This window comes from Pan troglodytes, chromosome 4 (genome assembly GCF_028858775.2).
Source record: "Pan troglodytes isolate AG18354 chromosome 4, NHGRI_mPanTro3-v2.0_pri, whole genome shotgun sequence".
Lineage (NCBI taxonomy): Eukaryota > Metazoa > Chordata > Mammalia > Primates > Hominidae > Pan > Pan troglodytes.
In genome coordinates this window covers 73,496,907-73,519,466 of record NC_072402.2, presented here as the reverse complement: position 1 = coordinate 73,519,466, position 22,560 = coordinate 73,496,907, and the positions used below count along the sequence as shown (strand labels likewise).

Here is a 22,560-nt window from a genome sequence, read left to right as displayed (position 1 = left end):
TCCTCTTTATCTCCCTTCAGTCCTCTGGTAAACTAGTAGTTTTTGGTTACAAATATAATATGTTTTCCCCCTTGGACACATGGATTAAAATGGTAGAGCTAAGACTAGTAAAAGCAACTGCTGTGCACGTGGCTGGTGCTCAGCATTTGCTGAATGAATGTATGCACACCTAAGCAAATAACCAAACTAAACATAACAATGTAAATAAGAGTTAAATTGCATGGTGCAGACGTGTGGTCATGGACCTGGCAGAATATGTTAACCATACAAAGCAGTTTGAAAATTACTTTGAAGTTTTTTAAACCAACATTCTGTTTTTAATTTAATTTTGTTTTTTTTTAGAAGAGATTGGCATTTTCCGTGGGAGAAAGCAGTTCTGGTGTATTTCACTGTTGACTTCTCATTAGGGAACAAAAAATGGAAACATCACAGGAGTTTAAAGAAGAAAAATTTTTAAAAAAATTATAGACCTAAGAGAGAAGAGACTTCAGAGGTTGGTAGGATTTTCATGAAGCATGTTGCTATTTACTTGGCAGCTAAGATTATCTTCAGGGGTAGGATCTGAAGGTACTAGTGTTCTCTTCTTCCACTGGAGCTCAGAGAAGCCAACAGCTCTATTTTTCATTGGGGAACTCTAGGGCTGGCAATCCTAGAGAAAACAAATAAGTATCAAATCTTAATCATCAATAGGATTTTACTTTGGGTCCATCCACCCATCCGCTTTTTCACCTTCTTATCCTCTTGCACCACGTTGTGCCATACTGTCTAGGTACTGGGAATAGAATGTGGTGTAAGGTACAAGGCACATTTTCATACCAGAAAGGGCTATTTGTCTTGTATACAGAGAGTCAATGTGATTAGTGCTGGAAAAACAGAGGGAAAGTTCTCAGGCAGCATAGATAGAGAACTGATTCCTGGAGAAATTGGAGAAGGTTTCATCAAAGATATGCTAATTGGACTGGGTTCAAAATAGAGGTTTTTAACCCTGGCTAAAGATTAGAATAACCAGTAGATTTTTTTAAAATTCAAAAAACAAAAAACCCATGCCCAGGCAGGATCTACCATAACTGCTTTTGTTTAATTGGCTTAGGATAGACATCTGTTTTGTTTTGTTTCTTTTTTTTTTTTTTCCTTTAAGGAAGTGAGCCAGATGAATCCAACGACCAACCTGGTTGAGAGCCATTGGTCTAGGAGTAGAAATGCACACAAGGAATAAGGGAGAAGGAGGTTCGGTTAGTTGAGGGAGAGAAAGTTGGAAGCATTTCCAGCTAAGTAAATGGTATAGAAAAAGAAAGATGATGTGTTACAGTTTTCAATCTCATCATGGGTGTAAGCTAGTGTAAATTGGAAACTAGAACATTCTATGTCAACATGGATGCTTGGAAGATCTACCTTGAGGGAAAAATTCAGCAAGAAAATGTCTAATGTCTCAGCAAGAAGCTGTGGGACATCCTGGGTCAGGTTTGAAAGGTCAACCAAACAATGCCTAGTGATCAAAGATAATTTTATATTGGGGAAGGGACCTTGATATTCATTATCTACGAAACACAACATATGGAACCCGAACCAAGAACTTTACATAAAAATCTAGTGCAAGACTGATGAAAATGATAGCACCTCCTAAGAAACAAACTAACCCTAAGAATATGTTCATTATCCAGGGAAGACGGGTTTCCACAGGAAATAATTCCCACCAAAAACTAAGCCTGTAATAAAAAATCACTAAGTACTGAAGAAAGCATAATATGCCATGAGAATGAATTGGTAGACTTAGCAGAGAATTGCACTGCAGAAACAATATATACTGGAACAATTTGAAAGAATTCTGTGAAGATATATTTAACATGTTGAAAGCTATAAAGGTAGGAAAATAATCCAGTAAACTAGACAACAGAAAAAACTAGACAAAAGAAAATTGAAAAATAACCAAATCAAAATTTTAGAAAAATACTTTTAAAATAATCTCAATAGGTCAGCAAATGGATCGACTATACAAAGTTGAATAAAATAATTGGAAAATTAAAAGATAGAACTAAAGAAATCACAGAGAAATCAGCAGAATATTCTACATAGAGAGAAATAGGTAGAAAATAGAAGTTCTAAGTACAAAGTAGTATACATTTTTGGAGAGTGAGAGTTTTTTTTGGAATGCAAAGCACTAGATTGAGACTTTAGACCGATGAGAGACAGAGTTAGCATACATTTATAAATCAATCATTCTAAAATTTAAATTAAATTCTAACTTACATATTTTGTCACCACATGATTGAGTTTCTAAGCCATTTGCTGAGAAGTGTAAACAATTCATAAAATATTAAAAATTTATATTGTAAGAGATGAAAATATGGTTGAATGATAAACGAGGCTGTGAACTTTTGCTACATAATTGTTTTAGAATTTTGTTTCAGGAAACTGTATTTGTTCAAACAATGATTGCCATAGAAAGTTAATCTTAATAGCTAATCTTGTGATATTGACACTTGGACTAAGATCTCACTAATCTATTAGGAGTCTGAATAATTCTACCAGAATGAAATACTAAGCATAAACTCTTAGGATTAGAAACATGACTAAAGTCATGTTTACTTGTAGGAAGTAAAATAGTTTAATTGAGTCCTATTTGTCTATTTTTGTTTTTATTGCATTTGCTTTTGAGGTTTTAGTTATAAATTATTTGTCTAGGCCAATGTCCAGGAGAGTTTTTCCTAGATTTTCCTCTAGGATTTTTATAGTTTCAGATCTTACATGTAAGTCTTTAATCTATCTCAAGTTAATTTTTGTATATGGTAAGAGAATAGAGATGATTTCTCAAAAAATTAAAAATAGGACTACCACTCAACTCAACAGTCCCACTACTGGGTATCTACCGAGAGGAAAATAATCTTTATATGAAAAAGATGCCTGCACACATATGTTTACTGCAGCACATATTTTGATGTGCAATAGCACATATTTACAATACATATTTACAATAGCAAAGTCATGGAATCAACTTTCATGTCCATCAATGGATGATTGGATAAAGAAAATGTGGTACATATGCACCATAGAATATTATTCAACCATGAAAGAGAATGAAATCATGTCTTTTGGAGCAACATGGTTGGAGCTGGAGGTCATTATCCTAAGTGAAATAACCCAGAAATAGAAAATCAAATACCACATGTTCTCGCTTATAAGTGGGAGCTAAACAATGGGTATGTATGGACATAAAGAAGGAAATAATAGACAGTGGGGACTCCAAAAATGGCGAGGATGGGAAGGGGATGAAGGTTGAAAAATTACCTGTTGGGTACAATGTTCACTATTTGGGTGATGCGTACACCAGAGGCCCAAAGCTTACCATTATGCAATATATCCTTGTAACAAACCTTCACATGTACCCTTTAAATTCATAATAAAAATATTTTTAATGTAAAATAATGTTTCCTTATGATTAACTTAAAAATACAATACAGAATCTCAGCTTTCAAAAACACAAATGCAGTTAAAAATGCAAAATAAAAATCTAGTGAATATCATTTATATAAAATTTAAAAACATACAAAACAATATCACATATTTTTCATTGGTACATACATATTTAGTACAAGCACAAAAATATGAACTGGAAAGATACATACCAACTTAATGAAAGTGACTGTATCTGAGTAGTAGAAGAGAGAAAAGGCAATAGAATTTTTTTGGGGGGCGGGGATGTGGTACAAAGTAATTAATTGGATGTATTATTGTTGCTTCTTAAAAAAGGGTTTTAAAGTATATATGTCTACGTCTATACACATAAACACATATATATGCAAAGTGTATATGATATATATGTATTAACATTCATCAATTCTATATAGTGAATACCTGATATTTGTTGTATTTCTGCAAACCTTCTATGAGAATATTTTTATAAAGAGTAATACAATAATTATAATTTATTTATTTATAATTCTATCCTAATATATACAAGTAGAATATGTCAAAATGACACATAAAGGCTGATTTACCCATTTTCACTATTCACTCAATCTTTATCTTCTGTTTATATAAATAATCTAGAGATTTAGTACAAATTAATTCAAGAGCTAGTTTTCAAATTAGATAACCCCAAAGTGCATATTTTTGTCTTTAATCACATCAAATAAATTGTCCTCACCTTCAGAAATTTTTTGTTTACTGATTTCACAGGCAATTCCCTCAAATTTGAATGGGCAGGCACACAAACACTTTCCATCCATTAGAATCACTGTACCTCCATTTTGGCATGTGTGGCATTTTCTTACACTAAATTCATTGATATAGTCTTCAATGGCTCTTTCCAAGTTTTGTTTCTTTAGGTGTGCATTTTTCATTTTCACTGGAACCAGATTATATATAGGAGACAGCTGAAAGGAAGCAAAACATTTAATTTTAGGTCCTTTTTAACTGAGAGAACTTGTAGAATACATTTTACTTAATTATTCATTCACTGATTCATTAATTCAACAAAGACTTATTGTATGTATAGTATTGCCAGATGTGATGTTAGCTTTTAAACAATCAAAACTAGTCAAGATGTCTGCTATCAGGGAGGTCATATTACGGAGTTAAGGAGGCTGATATTAATAAAATAATGATGCATAAATTTCAAGTAGAAAGTGTGATAGGTGCTACAAAAAAAAACAGGTATATGTGCTTTAAAAATGAACAACTGAGGGACTTAAACTTCTGGCTTGATAATTTATTGACATATTATTTTGTGAATTGTTTTTGCTGCCTTCTTCCTTCTCTTCCAGAAGGTAACCAGATGCTTGCTATCTCTTGCCTAAGAGGAGGTTTGTGTGCAAGGCCAAGTCCAGAATGCCCCTGAAGGCAACCTTTTTCTAATTTCTTTCTTGTTTTTTTTTTTTCCTCTAAAAGTCTAAATTCATTGAGAAATTTTTGTAGAGGGAAGGAATATAGAAGAATGCCACCAAGGAAAGAGATTCCTCCAGAATAGAAAGGGGATAGAAGTTAGTATATACCTCAAGTAACAGGAAACCATAGCTAGATATTTAGCAGCTATTTTGGGAGATAGAAGGACCTATGGGGTGCCTTGAGGAAGCTGCATATGAAGTATCAGGAATCCAGTCTTGTCAGTGATTTCCATTTGCAAGCCTGGCATGGAGGGCTTGGAAATATTTGACTTCTAGTGAACATGTGAGCCTGAACAATAAGGTTATTGAGGTAACTACGATGAACTAAAGGCATATGTAAATTATATCTCTATTTCCCAGATGGAAGTGTTAGGATTCTTATACCAATTTAGACAGCAGGGAAAAAATTTCCTGAGCCCCATCCAACAAGTAAATGAAAGGTGAATTTTCTAGCAACATGGAGGGACATGATCTCAAAATCACATTTAATTAGATGTAAAGAAAATGAAGTAAAAGTATTTGTTTGGCACACTCAAATTCCTGCAGTAAGATACACAGTTGCTACACTGAAATCAAGGAAGTTTGGAAAGCTTTGACAATAAATACTGAGCTGAGATTTGAAGGTGTCAAGGCAGAGAGAAGACTATTTCAGGCATACAGTAAAGAATTTTGAAAGTTTTTAAATGGAGGAGGAAGTTGGGAAGATGTTGTTCCAAAGATACAAAATTGTAGTTAGATAGAAGGGGTAAGTTCAGAAGATCTATTGTGCAGCTTGATGATCATAGAAAACAATTAAAAAGTTCTTATAATGGAGATATCATAACATATACAGGGAAATTTATATGTTCACTTAATTTAAGCAAATTCAATTGTGTAACTAGCAAGAGCTGTTTGAGTGAATAAACTGTTAGAAATAGAGGCACTTTGGTGGCAGAGCACTTTAAAACAAGAGACCACGAAACTTAAAAGAAATGAGAATCTAAAGAGCCCAGAGCTAAAACAAACAAACAAACAAAAACAAAAAACAAACCAAAAAAACCCCACAAATTCCTGCAGAAGAATAATGATGGATTAAATAATGTGGACTCATCTTTTCCCTAAGGACAATGAGGAAAGCTAAACAAAATAAAACCAAACATTTTTTTAAAAAACTGCTAAAATGCCCTGGAGAACTAATAAGAAAATAAAAAATCACTGATCTAAGATCTGGGAGGCGGTGGAAATCCAAGAGGTGGGCCCAGTATTCTAGGGCTACTAGTCCTCTTGACACATTTCCTAATTCAGCAAGAGTTAGTAGAGAGACTAGGAGGTAGAGCAACACATTACTGAGCTGAGGAAAAAACATTGGAATTCAGATCAACCAAGGTAAACATGCTATCCTTTGATTTGGGGACTAAGAGGGAAGTGGAAGTAGGATAGCTCTGGCAGAAACTGCAGCCCAGTTTGGATTAAAATAATCTTGGATCATTAGTGGGGATGCTAGAAGCTTTTCAAATATAAATATATATGTTTGAAATATACAAAATTATCCCAGGCATCAGGCTACTCCTATAATAATTTTACGTACAGTATTTAGCCCACAGTAAAAATAACTAGGCACACAAGGAAATAACACAACATGAATGAGACCAGTGGAAATTGTGGAAAATAGAAACAGCTATGGTGGCTGCCAATGTTTGTGCTATCAGACTTCAAACAATTATCAGACTTTAAACCAACTGTTTGCATAAACAGGGAGATAAGAGACAAGTCTGAAAATTTTAGCAAAGAACTGGAAGTTATTAAAAATAGATTTGAAAAAAGAAACAAATATTAGAATACAAATTAATGAATTAGTTAAATAGCAAATGTGATAAAACTGAAGCAATTTAATGAATTGCAATATAGGTAAGAAGAAAATATTGACAATAAAGCATGAAGAGACAAAAGGATAGGATATACAGAAAGAGGGAAGGAAACATAAGTGATAGTGTGGGAAGGGAAAAGATCCATATATTTTGAGCCCCAGAAGGAGAACAAAGGACAGAATAAATAAGAAGCAATATTTGAAAAACTAATGACTGAGAATATTCCAGACCTGGTGAAAAACAACAAGATATCTTATGAATAAAAACTATGGTGAAAAATAATTTTGCACCTAGGTATTATCAGAGAAAAATTGCTAAAAAAACAAAACCCAAAGACAATGGAGAAAATCTTAAAAAACAGTTTAGTAAAAAGCCTTAGTATTTTGAAAGTAGACTAAATTTGACTTTACTAGATACAATCAATAATATTATAAAGAGTCAAATGGAAATGTAAAAAATAAAAAGCATGATAAAAGAGATGAAAAATATCTTTGATGAGTTTGTCAGTAGATTTGACACAGCAAAAGAAAGAATCAGTAAACTTGATAAAAGGTTGGTAGAAATTAGCCAAATTAAAGTGCAAAGAGATAAAAGAATTGAAGGGAGGGAACCCAGAACTAAGCATCCAAGAGTGTGGGGCAATATGAAAGAGACTAGCACATGTGTTACTGGAATCCTTGAAAAAAGTGAAGAGGTTATAAGAAGGGGTTGAGAGGGGGAGAGAAAGAGAATGTGATTGTGGCAGAAGAAATATTTGAAGATACAATGACCAAGAATTTTTCAAAAGTAATTAAATAATCAAACCATAGACTCCAGAAATTTAGGGAACTTCAAGCAGAATAAATATACATCTCATTCAAACTGTGGAAAACCAAAGATTAAAATGAAATCTTCAAGGCGATGACAACAAAGGGAAATGCTACAAGCAGAAGGTCAAAGATAAGAGTTACAGCATACTGCTTATTTAAAAACTATGCAAGCCAGAAGACAAAGGGGTAATATCTTTAAGTACTGAAAGACAAAAACAAAACAAAGCAAAAAAAATCCACACAAACTGTAAACATAGAATTTTATACCTAATGAAATGTCATTGAAAAAAATACTTTTTTTTTAAGAGAAGAAAAGGCCAAGAGAGTTTGATACTAGCTGATGCACACTAAAAGAAATGCCAAAGGAAATTTTTCAGGCAGAAGAATTACCACAAAGAACTAAAATTTGGACCTACATAAAGTAATCATGAGCTCTGAGCATAACTAAAATGAAGGCAAAAATATACCTTTCTAGTTTTAATTGCTCTAACATATATTATCTACAGCAAATGTTGTCGCATTGTAGTATGAGTTTATAGTGTATGTAAAAATTTAAAAATATGTATGTAAAATATACATACACTATAAACTCATGATACAATATGATAAAAATAGCATTAAAAATGGGAGGGAGGATTTGGAAATATAGTGTTGTATTTGTTTTACACTATACATAAGGCAGCATAATATCATTTGAAGGCAGACTATGATAAATTAAGGATGTATATTGTGAATCATATGTTATAGAGTAAAAAATATTTTTTAAAAGAGACGAGTAATATACCAATACTGGAAATAAAATGGAATCATATAACATACTGAATAAAAAAGAATAGTCAGGACAAGAAAGGAACAATGTAATGAATAAACAAGATTTAACTGAAATGTTAAAGGGAGAGTGCTGGAGTTCAGGGGGAAGCAGAAAGGCATCTGTGGTGGTTGGAAGGCCAGGGGGTCTTACATGCCCAGATTACTACAGAAAGCCATTCAACTGCAAAGATAAACAACTAGGAAGGAAAAAAGAAACAAAAGATATTCAGAATAACCAGAAAACAATCAATAAAAAGACAGGGATAAGTCCTCACCTATCAATAATAACCTTGAAGGTAAATAAATTAAATTCCCCATTTAAGAGATATAGATAGCCTAAATGGACAAAAAGAAATAATAGCCAACTATATGTTCCCTATAAGAAACTCACTTCACCTGTAAAGACATACATAGATGGGATGTGAAGGATGGAAAAAGATATTTCATGCAAAGGTAAACCAAAAGCAAGCAAGAGTAGCAGACAAAGCAGACTTCAAGTCAAAAACTGTAAAAAGGAGAAAAAGAATAACATTATATAATAATAAAGGGATCAATTCAGCAAGAAAATATAACAATTTTAAATATATATGCAACCAACACTGGGGCACCCAGATACATAAAGCAAATATTAGATCTAAAGTGAAACAACAAAATAATATTTGGGTACTTCAACATTTCACTGTCAGCGTTGGAGAGATTATCTAAACAGAAAAATCAAAAATCCAAGAACACAGGATTTAAGCTGCACCATAGACCAAATGAACCTAACAGACATTTACAGAACTTTTTGCCCAAGAGCTGCAGAGGGCACATTCTTTTAATCAGTGCGTGGAACATTTTCCAAGATTAATCATATGTTAGAAAACATAACAAGTCTCAAAAAAATTTTACAAATTGAAATTATATTAAATACCTTCTAAGACCACATGGAATAAAACCAGAAGTCAATAATCAGGGAAACTTTGGAAACTGTACAAATACATGGAAATTGAACAATTTGCTCCTGAATGACCATTAAATCAATCAAGAGATTAAGAAGGAAATGTTTTAAATTTCTTGAAATAAATGAAAATAGAAACAGAACATACCAAAACTGACGATACACAGAAAAGGCAGTAGTAAGAGGGAAGTTTATAGAAACCAATGTCTACTTCAAAAATCTAGAAAATTTTCAAATAAACACCTTAATGATACATTTCAAGGAGCTAGAAAAGCAAGAACAACCCAAATCCCAAAATAGTAGAAGGAAAGAGATAATAATGATTGGAGCAGAAATAAACAAAATTGAGACTGAAAACATATAGAAAGGATTAATGAAACAAAAAGTTGATTAAAGGTTTTTATTTTAAAAGAAAGACAAAATAAACAAACAATAGCTAGACTAAGAAAAAGAAAAAAGAAGCCCCAAATAAATAAAATCAGATACAAAAATAGAGATATCACAACAGATACCACAGAAACACAAAGGGTCATTAGATACTGCTATGAACAACTATAAACCAATAAACGTAAAAACCTAGAGAAAATGGATAAATTTCTAGACACATACAACCTCTCGAGTTTGAACCAAGAATAAATAAAATACCTGAATAGCCTAATAATAAGTAAAGAGATTGAAGCTGTAATAAAAAGTCTTTCAACAAAGAAAGGTCCAGGACCAGATGGCTTCAATTTTGCATTCTACCAAATCTTTAAACAAGAATTAACACTAATTCTTCTCAAAAACTTTCTTAAAGACTGAAATGAAGGGAACTCTTCCTAACTCATTTTATGAGACCAGCATAACCCTGATATCAAAACCAGACAAGGACACAACATACAAAAAAACCCATAGACCAATATCCCCAATGAACATAGATGCAAAAGTCCTCTACAAAATATTAGCAAACTGATGGCAATAATACATCAAAAAGATAATACAGCATGATCAAGTGGGCATGATTTATCCGAGAAACAGTTCAACATATGGAAATCAATAAATGAGAAACATCACATCAGCAAAATTATGAACAGAAACCATGTGATCATCTCAATAGATGCAGAAAAACCATTGGATAAAATTTAACATCTCTTTGTGATACAAATTCTCGATAAATTAGGTATAGAATAAAAGTAATTAAATACAATAAAGGCCATATATGACAAACCCACAGCCAACATAATACTGAATGAGAAAAAGCAGAAAGCTCTCCCTCTAAGAACTGAAACAAAGATGCCCACTCTCACCACTCTTATTTAACATAGTACTGGAAATCCGAGCCAGAACAGTTAGGCAAGAGAAAGAAATAAAGGACACCTAAATTGGAAAAGAGGAAGTTAAATTGTCCCTGTTTGCAGAAGACATGATCTTATATGTAGAAAATCCTAAAGACTACCAAAATACACTCAGAACTGACAATCGACTTTAGTAAATCTGCAGAACATAAAATCAACATGCAAGAATCAGTAACATTTCTATTAAAGAACAACAAACTAGGCCAAAAAAGAATGCAAAAAGTCAATACCATTTACAATAGCTACAAAAGAAGATACTTAGGAATAAATTTAACCAAGGATGTAAAAGAAAAACTATGAAACACTATTGAAAGAAATGGAAGAGGATACAAACAAATGGAAAGAAATCCCATGCTCCAGGCTTCGGCCTTACTACCAAAAACAATCTGAAGATTCAGTGCAATCTCTATCAAAATGACAATGACATTCCTCACAGAAATTTAAAAAAAATCTTAAAATTTGTGTAGAACCACAAAGAACTCAAATAGCCAAAGCAATCTTAAACAAACAACAACAACAACAAAAACAAAGCTAGGAGTATCACATTATCGGATCTTGAAATATATTACAAAGCTGTACTAACCAAATCAGCATTGTACTGTCTATAAAAACAGACACATAAGCAAATGGAACAGAATAGAGTACCGGAAATTAATATATCTATCTACAGTCAACTAATTTTTGACAAAAGTACCAAGAAAAATAACTGGTTTCTTTTCAATCTTTTCAATAAATTGTGCTAGGAAAAACTGATTGTCCATATGCAGAAGAATAAAATTAACCCCCCACTTTTTGTCCTACCAAAAATCAACCCAATATAGAATACTTTATTGTAAGACCTAAAACTATAAAACTACTGGAAGAAAACATAAGGGAAATGCTTCAGGACATTGGTCAGGGAAAAGATTTTCTGAATAGGATCTCAAAAGCACAGGGAACAGAGGCAAAAATACACAAATGGTTTATATCCAATTGAAAAGCTTCTGTACAGCAAATAAAACAATCAACACGTGACCTGCAGAATGGGGAAAAATATTTTCAAACTATGCATCTGACAGGAGACTAATATCCAGAATTTAGAAGGAAATCAAACAACTAACAACAACAAAATAAATAATCTGATTGAAAAATAAACAAATGATCTGAAGGGCCGTTTTGCAAAAGAACACATACAAAAGGCCAAAAAGTATATTTAAAAATGTTCAATATCAAAAGGATAAAAATAAACAATGCTGGCAAGGATGTGGAAAAAAAGGAACTCATAACACTGTTGGTGGGAATGTAAACTAGTATAGTCACTATGTAGAACTATATGAAGGTTCTTTTGAAAACTATAAACACAACTATCACATGATCCAGCAATTCCAATACTGGCATTTATCCAAAGGAAAGAAAATAAGTGTATAAAAGAGACATCTGCACCCTTCTGTTTATTGCAGCATTATTCACAGTAGCCACATGGATAAATAAATAATATATTTTTTCTTCTTAAAGAAAATAATGTATGTACACAATGGAATACTATTAAGCCATAAAAAAGAACAAAATCTTGTCATTTGTGGCCACATAGATGGAACTGGAGGATATTATGTTAAGTGAAATAAGCCAGAAAGAGAAAGCTAAACACCGCATGTTTTCACTTATATGTGGAAGCTAAAAAAAAAACTGATCTCATAGATGTAAAAAGTAGAACAGAGGATACTAGAGGTTGGGAAGGGTAGGGGAAAGACAATACAATAAAGCCCATATATGACAAAACCACAGCCAACATCATACTGAATGGGAAAAAGCATACTGAATGGGATATTTGTTAAAAGATACAACATTACAACTACATAGGAGGAATAAGTTCTAGTGTTCTATGACATTGTAGGATTACTATAGTTAATAATTATGTGTTATTATACATAGTTTCAGGTATCTAGAAGAAGAATATTGAATGTTCCCAACACAAATAAATGACAAATGTTTTAGATGATGGATACACTAATTACCCTGATCCGATAACTATACATTATCATTATCAAAATATCACTATGTACCCCATAAGTATGTACAATTCTTATATGTCAGTTTAAAAAAGAAATGTCGGAAATGAGCAAAAAGGAGACAAAGAATATACAGAACAAATAAAAACAACTAGCAAGTACAGATTTTAATTTAACTGTTTCATTAATTACATTAAATGCAAATGGATTTAATACACTAATTAAAATACAGATAGTTACTTTAGATAAAAATAGCAAGACCCAACTATATACTGTCTACAAGAAACTCACTTTAAATACAAAGCTGTAGATAGTTTCAAAGTAAAAGGATGGAAAAAGTTATCCCATACAACATTAATTAAATGGAACCTCCTTGGCTATATTACCATACAAAAAATTCTTAACAAATAATATTGTTAGGAATAAAAAGATGAAGTTTTCAATATACAAAGAAGATATATAATCTAAATGTGTATGCACCCAATGACAGAACTTTAAAATACATAAAGCTCAAACTGATAGAACTGAAAAGAGAAATAGTAAATATACCTAGACATTTCAAAGTTCCGCTCTCTATAATTGAAAGAGTAAGGGCACAGGAAAAGAAGTCCTGGGCTGTGCTATCAACTAATTGACCTAACTGACATTTACAGAGCATTCTACCCAACAACAGCAGAATACATATTCTTTTCAAGTGCACATAGGCATATCTATGCCTTAAAAATACTCAATATATTGAGAATAATGAAAATAATACAAAGTATGTCCTCAGACCAAACAAAATGAAAGTTGAAATAAGTAACAGAAAGCTATCTGAAAAATCCCCAAATATTTACCCCATTAATTACCACATTTCTGAATAACCCATGTGTAGAAGAGAAAGTCACAAAAAATTAGAAAATATTTTAAATTGAATGAAAATGAAAACACATCAAAACTTGTGGGACACAGTTAAAGAAATGCTTAAAGGTCAATTTACAGCACAAAATACCTATATTAGACAAGAAAAAAATATCTAAAATCAATAATAACAGCACCCAGCTTAAGAAACTAGAAACAGAAGAAAAATTTAAGTACAAAGCATAAGGAAGAATTGAAATAGAAATTGAAATGGGAAAAAAATAGAGAAAATTTTTTTAAAGCTGCTTTTTTGAGATTACAAAAAATGATAAACCTCTACCAGATTAATTAAAAATCAAACAAGATAAGACAAAAGGGAAAAACTTTAAATTAACAATACCAGGAATCCAAGACAGGATATCACTATAGAATCTACAGACATCAGCCGCTTAATAAAATGGAAAAATTCCTTGAAAGACAATTGATAAAAACTCAATCAGAAAAAATGCATAATTGGACTTCTAATATCTATTTAAATAATTGAATTTAGAGTTAAATTTTTTTCTAACAAAGAAGGCCTAGATGGCATTATTGGTGAATTCTACAAACATTTAAAAAAGACATATCAATTCTACAAAAACTTTTTCATAAAATAGAGAAGAATTTACTTCTCAGTTATTTTACAGTTAGCATTACTTTGATACCAAAACCAAATAAAAATAGTTAGGAGAAGAAAATTACAAATCAATATCACTCATGAACATATTTGCAAAATATCCCGACAATAGCAAATCAAATACAATAGTTTTTAAGCACCAGGTTTGCTCAAAATTTAAATAATCAATATCATTCACCATAACAACTTATTAAAAGTGAAAAACCATATGATCATCTCAATAAACAAAAATTCTTGGACAAAATTCAACATCTATTTATGACAAAAATTCTGAGCAAACTAGGAATTAAAGGGAACTTCCTCAACCTGATAAAGATCATCTATGTAAAACCTACAGCTAACATCATACTTAATGGTGCAATATTATATTAGATGCATTAGACAATGCAATAATGCAAGAAAAAGAAATAAAATACATAGAGATTGAGAAAATAAAGAAATCTCTATTTCAGATGACATGATTATCTAAGGAATTGAAACTCTCATATATTTCTGGTGGTAATGCAACTACTTTGGAAAAAAATTTGGCTATTTCTTATGTAATTTTGTATAAACACACATATCATATGACCAAGCAATCTCTCTCCTAGAGAAAAGAAAAATATGTTCATGCAAAATTCTGTATTCAAATATTTATAATGGCTTTATTCATAATCACCAAAAAATATCCTCGTCTGGGAACAAATAAATGTCCTTCAACAGATGACTGGATAAACAAACTGTTTAATCTATATCATGGAATTATATATAATGGAATACTACTGAGCAATGAAAATGAAAGGAACTACTCATACATACAAGAATGTCGATGTGTGAATGTGGATGGATCTCAAATGTGTAACACTAAGTGAAAGAAGCCAAATTCAAAAAGTTACATGATTACATTTATATGGCAGTAAATAGATCAGTGGTTATGTAGAAGTGGGGCAGGAAAGAGGAGTTGATTGAAAATGGACATGATAGAACTGTGTGGTAGAAATGTTTTATGTATTGATTTTCATGGTGGTTTCATGATTGTAAGTGTTTGTGGAAACCTAGGGCCCTTTACACTAAAAAAAATAAATTTTACTTTACATAAGTAATGTCTATTTTTAAAAATCTAATTACATTAAAATGTATCTATATACTACTCACTAAAATCCAAGATATAAAATTATATTATATGAATTCAAATTGGCTAACTATACCTCTGATAAAGACTCTGATGACTGGAAAATGTACACTAAAATATTAACATTATGATATCTATTTCACTTGTGCTTTTGGATTATATTAGAAAAGGTTTGTTAGGTTAGAGATTTTTATCTCTTTTATTCACTGCTTTAGACTCAATGCCACAATAGAGCCTGGTACACTGCAGGTGCCTAAGAAGTATTTGTCAAAGATGAAAATAGGCTGGGTGCAGTGGCTCCTGGCTGCAATCCCAGCACTTTGGGAGGCCAAGGCAGGTGGATCATTTGAGGTCAGGAGTTTGAAAACAGCCTGGCCAGCATGGTGAAACCTGTTTCTACTAAAAATACAAATATTAGTTGTGCATGGTGGCAAGCACCTGTAATCCCAGCTACTTGAGAGGCTGAGGCAGAAGAATCCTTTGAAGCCAGGAGGTGGAGGTTGCTGTTAGACAAGACTGCACCACTGCACTCCTGCCTGGGTGACAGAGTGAGACTCGATCTTTAAAACAAAAACAAAAAGAAAAGAAGCAAAAAGAAAAGAAAAAGAACGAAGATCATCACATTTGATTTAAAAAGTCCAACTAATCCAAACAAAACTTGAGGACACAAACAAATTGAGAAAAAAAGACTGGAGAATGTGTGCTATGTGCATACCAACAGAGACGTCTGGCAAACATAGGTAATTAAAAAAAAAAAATTGAGGCAGAAAACATTTACTAGAAATAAAGGAAGACATTTTAATTGACCAAGAAAATGTAATAATTCTAAATTTGTATGCCTTTGGTAATATGCCTTAAAATATATAAAATAAAAATTGATCCAAGTACAAGGAGAAATAAATACACAAATGTAGTGTAGAGTTATAGATTTCTTAGAATTTTCTATTTAAACAACATACCATGTATAGAAAGACAGTTTAACTTCTTCCTTGCAGTCCTTAGGTATTTTATTTATTTTTCTTGCTTTATTTCACTGGCTAGGACTCAGTGTAATATGAAATAAAAATGATGAGAGTTAATATTTTTTGTGTATTCCTTATTTTAGTGAGACCAAGTTTAATATTGTAGATCTAAATATAAAAGCAAAATAATAAAGCTGTTGAAGGATAATACATAGGAAAGTATCAAGGCCTTGAGGTAGGAAACAACTTTAATTCAAACATTAAAAGCACTAACTATAGTGAATAGAAAGATACATTTAACTAAGTCAAAATAAAAAAATCATCAACATCATAACCCATAATATGATGCACTGAGAATAACAGAACATTACTTCTGTAGTATTCTTGCCAAATATGCATAACCTTAACCTACTTGAATGCTAAATTGGGAGACATTTGACGTGATAACTGACCAGTCCTCATAAAAAGTGTCAAGGTTGAGAAAGACTAGGAAAGTCTGAAGACCTATAACAGATTGGGAGACAGTAAAGAGATGTGACAACTAAATGCAATGTGGGACCCTAGATTGGATCCTGAAACAGGAAAAAAAAAAAAGATTAAGGGAAAAACTTGTGAAATTTGTATAAAACCTGTGCTTTAGCTAATTACTCAGTGTGAATTTTCTGATTTTGATAATTTTACTATGCTTATGTAAATTACTAACATTAGGAGCTGGGAGATGAAGCTTATAAGTGAATTCTCTCTACTATTTCTGCAATATTACTCTCTGTACTATTCTGCAATATTACTTCTGCAATACTACTGCAATATTACTATCTGCACTATTTGTGTAATTTTGCTGTGTCTAAAATTAGTTCAAAATAAAAAGTACATAAGAGGACATCTGTATCAAAAACACCATTAAAGATGAAATTCTTTAGTGGGAGAAGATATTCGCAAAACTTTAGTTGTGAATATGCTCATATATGGAATATATCAAGAACTTCTACAAAGTCAGCATAACTGTTCACCAGTGTAGTCTTTTATGAATTAGTATATAGTATATAGGATTCAGATTTCAACCATGTCATATTTATTTGAAAGAAGGAAACCTCTCACCAACATTGTCACATTGGCACAAACAACATAGGCATGTGGTAGAATTATTTTGATTTTTTTTAAAGAAATTCATCTTGTTATACCCTTCAAAGGAAAGTCAAGGCCAGACAGTCTAAGATACAGGAATAGAGGGTCATGAGGAAATACAATTTGGATTAAATGTATAAACAGTGTTGGAAGAGTTAAAGATGAAGGACATACAATGGCAATAGTTTCTGAGGAGCTTCAAATCCTGGAGTTAAAAATTCCACGGGAGGACAAAGGAAAATGAAAATATACTTTTTGAAGTTTTCCTGAAGGGTTCCATCTTTTTCTGATGAACTTTTATCTTCTATTAAATAAGAAAATGATTTTACTTTTTCTCCTATACTACATAACTCTATCTTTCTACCATGTGTTGATATATTTATGGTAGGATATAATCTACCATAAAAGTGGTAAAGTATAAATAAGTTGATAATATAGTTTAATAATAAATAGGTGGAGATTTCCTTCAGACATCCAAAATAAACTATGTATACCAACTGTAGTTTGTTGATAGAATGAATGTTGTTTTTTATCCCTAAACAAGAGAGTTAGAAATGATTTTCACTGGTACTACAACCCTTTAAAATATTGATGCTCTTTAACATCTGGTTCATAACTGCTAACAGTTACACAATAGAGCAAAAATGACGGGTTAATTAATTCATGAATTACTACATCATGTAACTCTGGAAGAACTAATACAGCTTAACATATAGACATATGAGTGGTTGAGGGAAATGGGAAAGGAGAACTGAGAACAGAAAAAGCAAGATGGAGGCAAAAGCAACAAAAATGAACTACATTCATGCCAGGAGGACCCATCCATTTGCATGAAGTGGGTCACAAATTTAGCTTTATTTTCTAGTGCATTGAGTAAGACACAGTTGAATTTACTGATCTCATGCATTTCTTACCAATCAGGTAGAAGAACTCACCTGATTCCCAAGAGAAACAAAATGAGATTAAAGAGTAATATTTCTTACGAGTCTCATAAAGAGGACACAGCATTACATAACAACCTTTTAGTAAATAAAACAGTAGATTACATAACTTTGTTTCTAATAATGGAAAAACAAAACTTTACAGGAAGCCAATATTGTAGCTGTACTCATCTTGCTGCTATTGCTCTAGAAGAAATAATAATCTTTATATCTTCCAGGCAATCTATAATAAATGTAATTTCTCTTAGCTGACATTTTAATAACTAGTTTGTAGCAGTAGGTTTAAGAGGAAAACAAAGTGCAGCTATTCTGTTGAGTTAAACTGTTGAACCACTTGTGTTAATATTCAGGCAAGTTGGCAATACAATTAATATACTTTCATGGAAGCTGAAGACCGTGACAAAAGTAAGTACTGAAAGAGAGGGCCAGCCTATGTCCTCTGCATGGAGAAGGGCCAAGGAGAGATTTTTGGGCTGGGCCAAGACATTCCTCAAGAAGTGGTTTTGGGTTTGACAAAGCAGACAAATGGGGCCTCAAAACCACAGGTTCTACCTAACAGAGCATGGCTATAGTTACTTTAGTATGGAAAAATATATAACTGTATTTATAGATTTTATAAACTATATTATTTTATAGTATTTTATAAATTATATTTATAAATTATATATACATTTTTATAACATATATATTTTACCACATAGTTTACTTAGAAAATCTCAGTAACATATTCATACAGCATTCCACTTAGAGTAAAACAGCAGGTCCCAGAATAATGTTGTTTCATTCAAGGTCATTTCTTTGTAATATTGAGAAAAAAATCAATTCTTAGCTGGGGTCACTGTCTGCATGGGGATTTTGACATTCTCCCCATGTTTGTGTGGGCTTTCTCTGGTTCTGCTTGTTTCCTCCCGCATCCCAAAGATAGCCATACTAGACAAATCAGTGTGTCTACATGGTCCTAGTCTCAGCGAGTGTGGGTGTGTGGAATTTGCCTTGTGTTGAGACGGTGCTCTGTCTATGGCTGATTCCTGCTCTGCACCCTGAGCTGCTGGGATAGACTACCCTGAACTAGAATAAACAGGTAAATCATTATCTTACTTGTTTCTATTAATCTTTTTAAAATGTGTGAATAGCTTACATGTATTTCAAAATTTAATATTAGAAGTGTTTTAGTTTTTATTTAGAAGTTTGGTGATGTTTTTGTGGCCAGAAATACACTACAGGAACTTAACCCATTCATTAGCCTATGGTAAAATTGGTTTTGTTACAGGTCATTTTGGTTAAGGTCACAGTTTCCAAGAACCTATTGATAATATTAAGTGAGAGCTTACAGTCACCTTTCTGGTCTTTCCTCCAAGATAATCAGTTTGCAACATAAATACCTAGATAATTGCTTTAATTTGCTACAGAAGATTTAATATTGACCAGTTTATAGTTTAGGGTGGGTGGGGAGAGGTTCTAGTAATTCTTTAAAAGACTATCCCCCATGTTTGAACATGTCATCTGCAGACAACATAATGCTTCAAATTCCTGAAAATGAATTAGTGATCATAGATTGTGTAATTGTCTCCTGGAAATAGCTACAAGTTAACCAGAGGTCCACTTCTACCTGAATTATGAGAGTAAAATAACTTGGAATCTAATTCAAGATCAAATTTAACTATATCTCATGTTTCTTCAGAGACTTAAAAGTCATACAAAGTCAACAAAACCCACAATTTTGCTTTTCCTCAACTCTCTCTACAAGAAGATAAATTTAAAAAGTGGTCCATAGTGAACTAACTATAGCTACCATTTCCTTAGGTAGAATGTTGATATGAAAAGGCCAGCCTTCCAGTTTATGAAGAAAGAAACTTATACAGATAGTCTAAATGGAATGCCTACCAATCTGAAAATTTGGGGAAGTAAATGGTTGTCCCTAAAAATGGGATAAACTATATTGTGCATCCATGCAGCAGGACTGCACCAACAAAGTTGATGAGGGTTTTTGAATAGTTTTAATAAATCTAGTAGTAAATCTTCAGCAGCTGCCTTATTTACTTGAGATTTAAAAAATTATCTCTAGAACGTGCCGAACTATTATTAAGACCTCTTCAGAGAACACTCTTGAATTTGTAGAAAGACAGTTGAATTTGCTTTGTAGAGATGAGAAAATAAGCCTCCTGGGATGTTCACCTGGATGTAAATATTCACCTAAATCACCCATTTTTTTTTCTTATTTAAGATCTTCCAACATAAACTTATTTTACTGAGTTCAAGATAATGAATTTGTGTTAGATTTAAATTTAATAAGATCAAAAAGGCATCCTCTGATTTTAATTTCATACATGGAATTTCACCAGCTTTTTTTCCCCCTTTTTGTCCTACTTTGGGACAAAATATTTTAACTCATAAATACATTGCATATCTATGAATGGCTGTATTTCTATAACATAAAGGGAGAATAGATTATAAAAATGTTCAGTTTCTGAGTTCCTTCTTCACATAAAGGAGATAGTGGTTTCACTCATTCTTTAAAGACAATAAAATAGAATAAAGGAATAAAATTCTCCAATAACTAGTCCTATGAAAATGTTAAAATTTCTGTAACTCAAGTTAATCAGACTGGAGTAGGGAGCAGTCAAAAATAAATGTGACCTGAGGAAAGCGAATTGTAAAACATACGGCGAAAATTGAAAGTTATAAAGGGAAGTAGAAAAAAAGCACTTACTAATAGTACCAGTAAAAGAAGTAAAGAAAAATGCATACTAGTTTTAGGCAGCTTGGGGAAAGAAAGATGAGGCTAAATAACATTGTCATTTATATCTTTACAATGATAAACACATTTTTTTTCTCTAGGAATAAGAACTTGACTATGAACTCCCAAAGGGTTTGTAAGCTGAAAACTATTATAATCAAGATAGAAAAAGGAAAAAAATCTACTGACCATAAGAATTGTTCACCGTTAGTCTTATTTTCTTGTAGACTTTATGAACATTTCTTTCATAAAGACCCTTAGGCCAGGCATGGGGGCTCACGTCTGCAATCCCAGGACTTTGGAAGGCTGAGGCAGGCAGATTACTTGAGGCCAGGAGTTTGAGACCAGCCTGGCCAACATGGCGAAACCCTGTCTCTACTAAAAATACAAAAAAATTAGCTCGATGTGGTGGTGCACATCTGTAATCCCAGCTACTCAGGAGGCTGAGGCATGAGAATCACTTGAACTCGGAAGGCGGAGGTTGCAGTGAGCTGAGATTGCACCACTGCACTCCAGCCTGGGTGACACAGTGAGACTCTGTCTCAAAAAAAAAAAAAAAAAAAAAAAAAAAAGACACTTAGTAAATACAAATTCTCCTGTGTTAGACGTGATAGTGGAACACCACGGGAAGGCAAGAACAGCCAGGGGCCGACGGGAGGGAACTAATCATATGTGAGTACCTATCTTGTTACGGTGTGTGCTGTATGCTCTATATAAGCAATTTCGTTAAATTCTCAGAACAAAGATGGAGTCCTGGAGAATTCAGTGTTGTAGAGGTCAGAAAACATCCCACACCTAGTGAGAGACAGAGACAGGAAGTCAGCCAGGATGGTCTGACTCTACACCATGCCTTTTCTCTATGCCATGCCTCCTTTTGGGGAAGAAATGGGAGTGTATCTGAATGTTCACGTCTCTTTCAGATGAAGCTAACAGTTCACCTGAAACAATGTGACATTTAATAAAAAAAAGACACAGTCTTCTGTTTGAAAATAAACACGTTTCTTACTTTTTGACTAATGAGAACAGGAGCATCATTTATGGAAGAGGCCCATTTGACAAAGTCAGTCACATCAATCACGGTTCCTCGGAGAAGCTTTTCTTTCAGTTCAAATGCATATTTTCTGGTTCCACCTCTTATGAGTGAAACAACATCATCTATGAGGTTTTCACTGGTGATGTTTACTGAGGAGAGAAGGAAGATTTAAAGAGAAGCAGAAGAAGTTTAAAGAGAAGCCAGTTATCAAAAGGACATATGATAAACATTTATTGAGTCCTTTTAGTAAAATACAGCCTAATGTATTTATTAAATTTTAATTGTAAATATTGCTTATGCATTTTTTCACCTCAAATCTACAATGGAAATTTACGTTAGTAACCAATTGTAGATTTCTGTCATCTCTTTTAAAAAATAAAAATGATACCCATGGTCTAGATACACTGATAAATTCACAGCTCCTCACATACAAACATGTACTCATGGGAACTAAATATGACTTTGGGTGTAATATATTTTTTCTTTTGTAAACCTACCTTCATAATTATATTGTGTACATTTGC

General features: G+C 32.5%; 1 protein-coding gene across 4 annotated transcripts in view; it reads right to left on the bottom strand.

The window, feature by feature from the left end:
* Positions 1–287: 287 nt before the first annotated feature.
* The window catches only part of C9 (complement C9), a 78,275-nt gene continuing 56,002 nt past the window's right edge, over positions 288–22,560 (bottom strand). For 3 of the 4 annotated variants that reach the window (XM_009449241.5, XM_003310740.6, XM_016953372.4), the window contains 3 exons: positions 22,010–22,185; positions 4,145–4,373; positions 288–649 (listed from right to left, as the gene is read on the bottom strand). In XM_009449241.5, coding sequence (XP_009447516.4) covers positions 615–649; positions 4,145–4,373; positions 22,010–22,185 — 440 coding nt within the window. In that variant the 3' untranslated portion in view covers positions 288–614. The remainder of the gene's footprint in view (positions 650–4,144; positions 4,374–22,009; positions 22,186–22,560) is intronic. The other variant, XM_009449242.5, reaches the window with a different exon arrangement.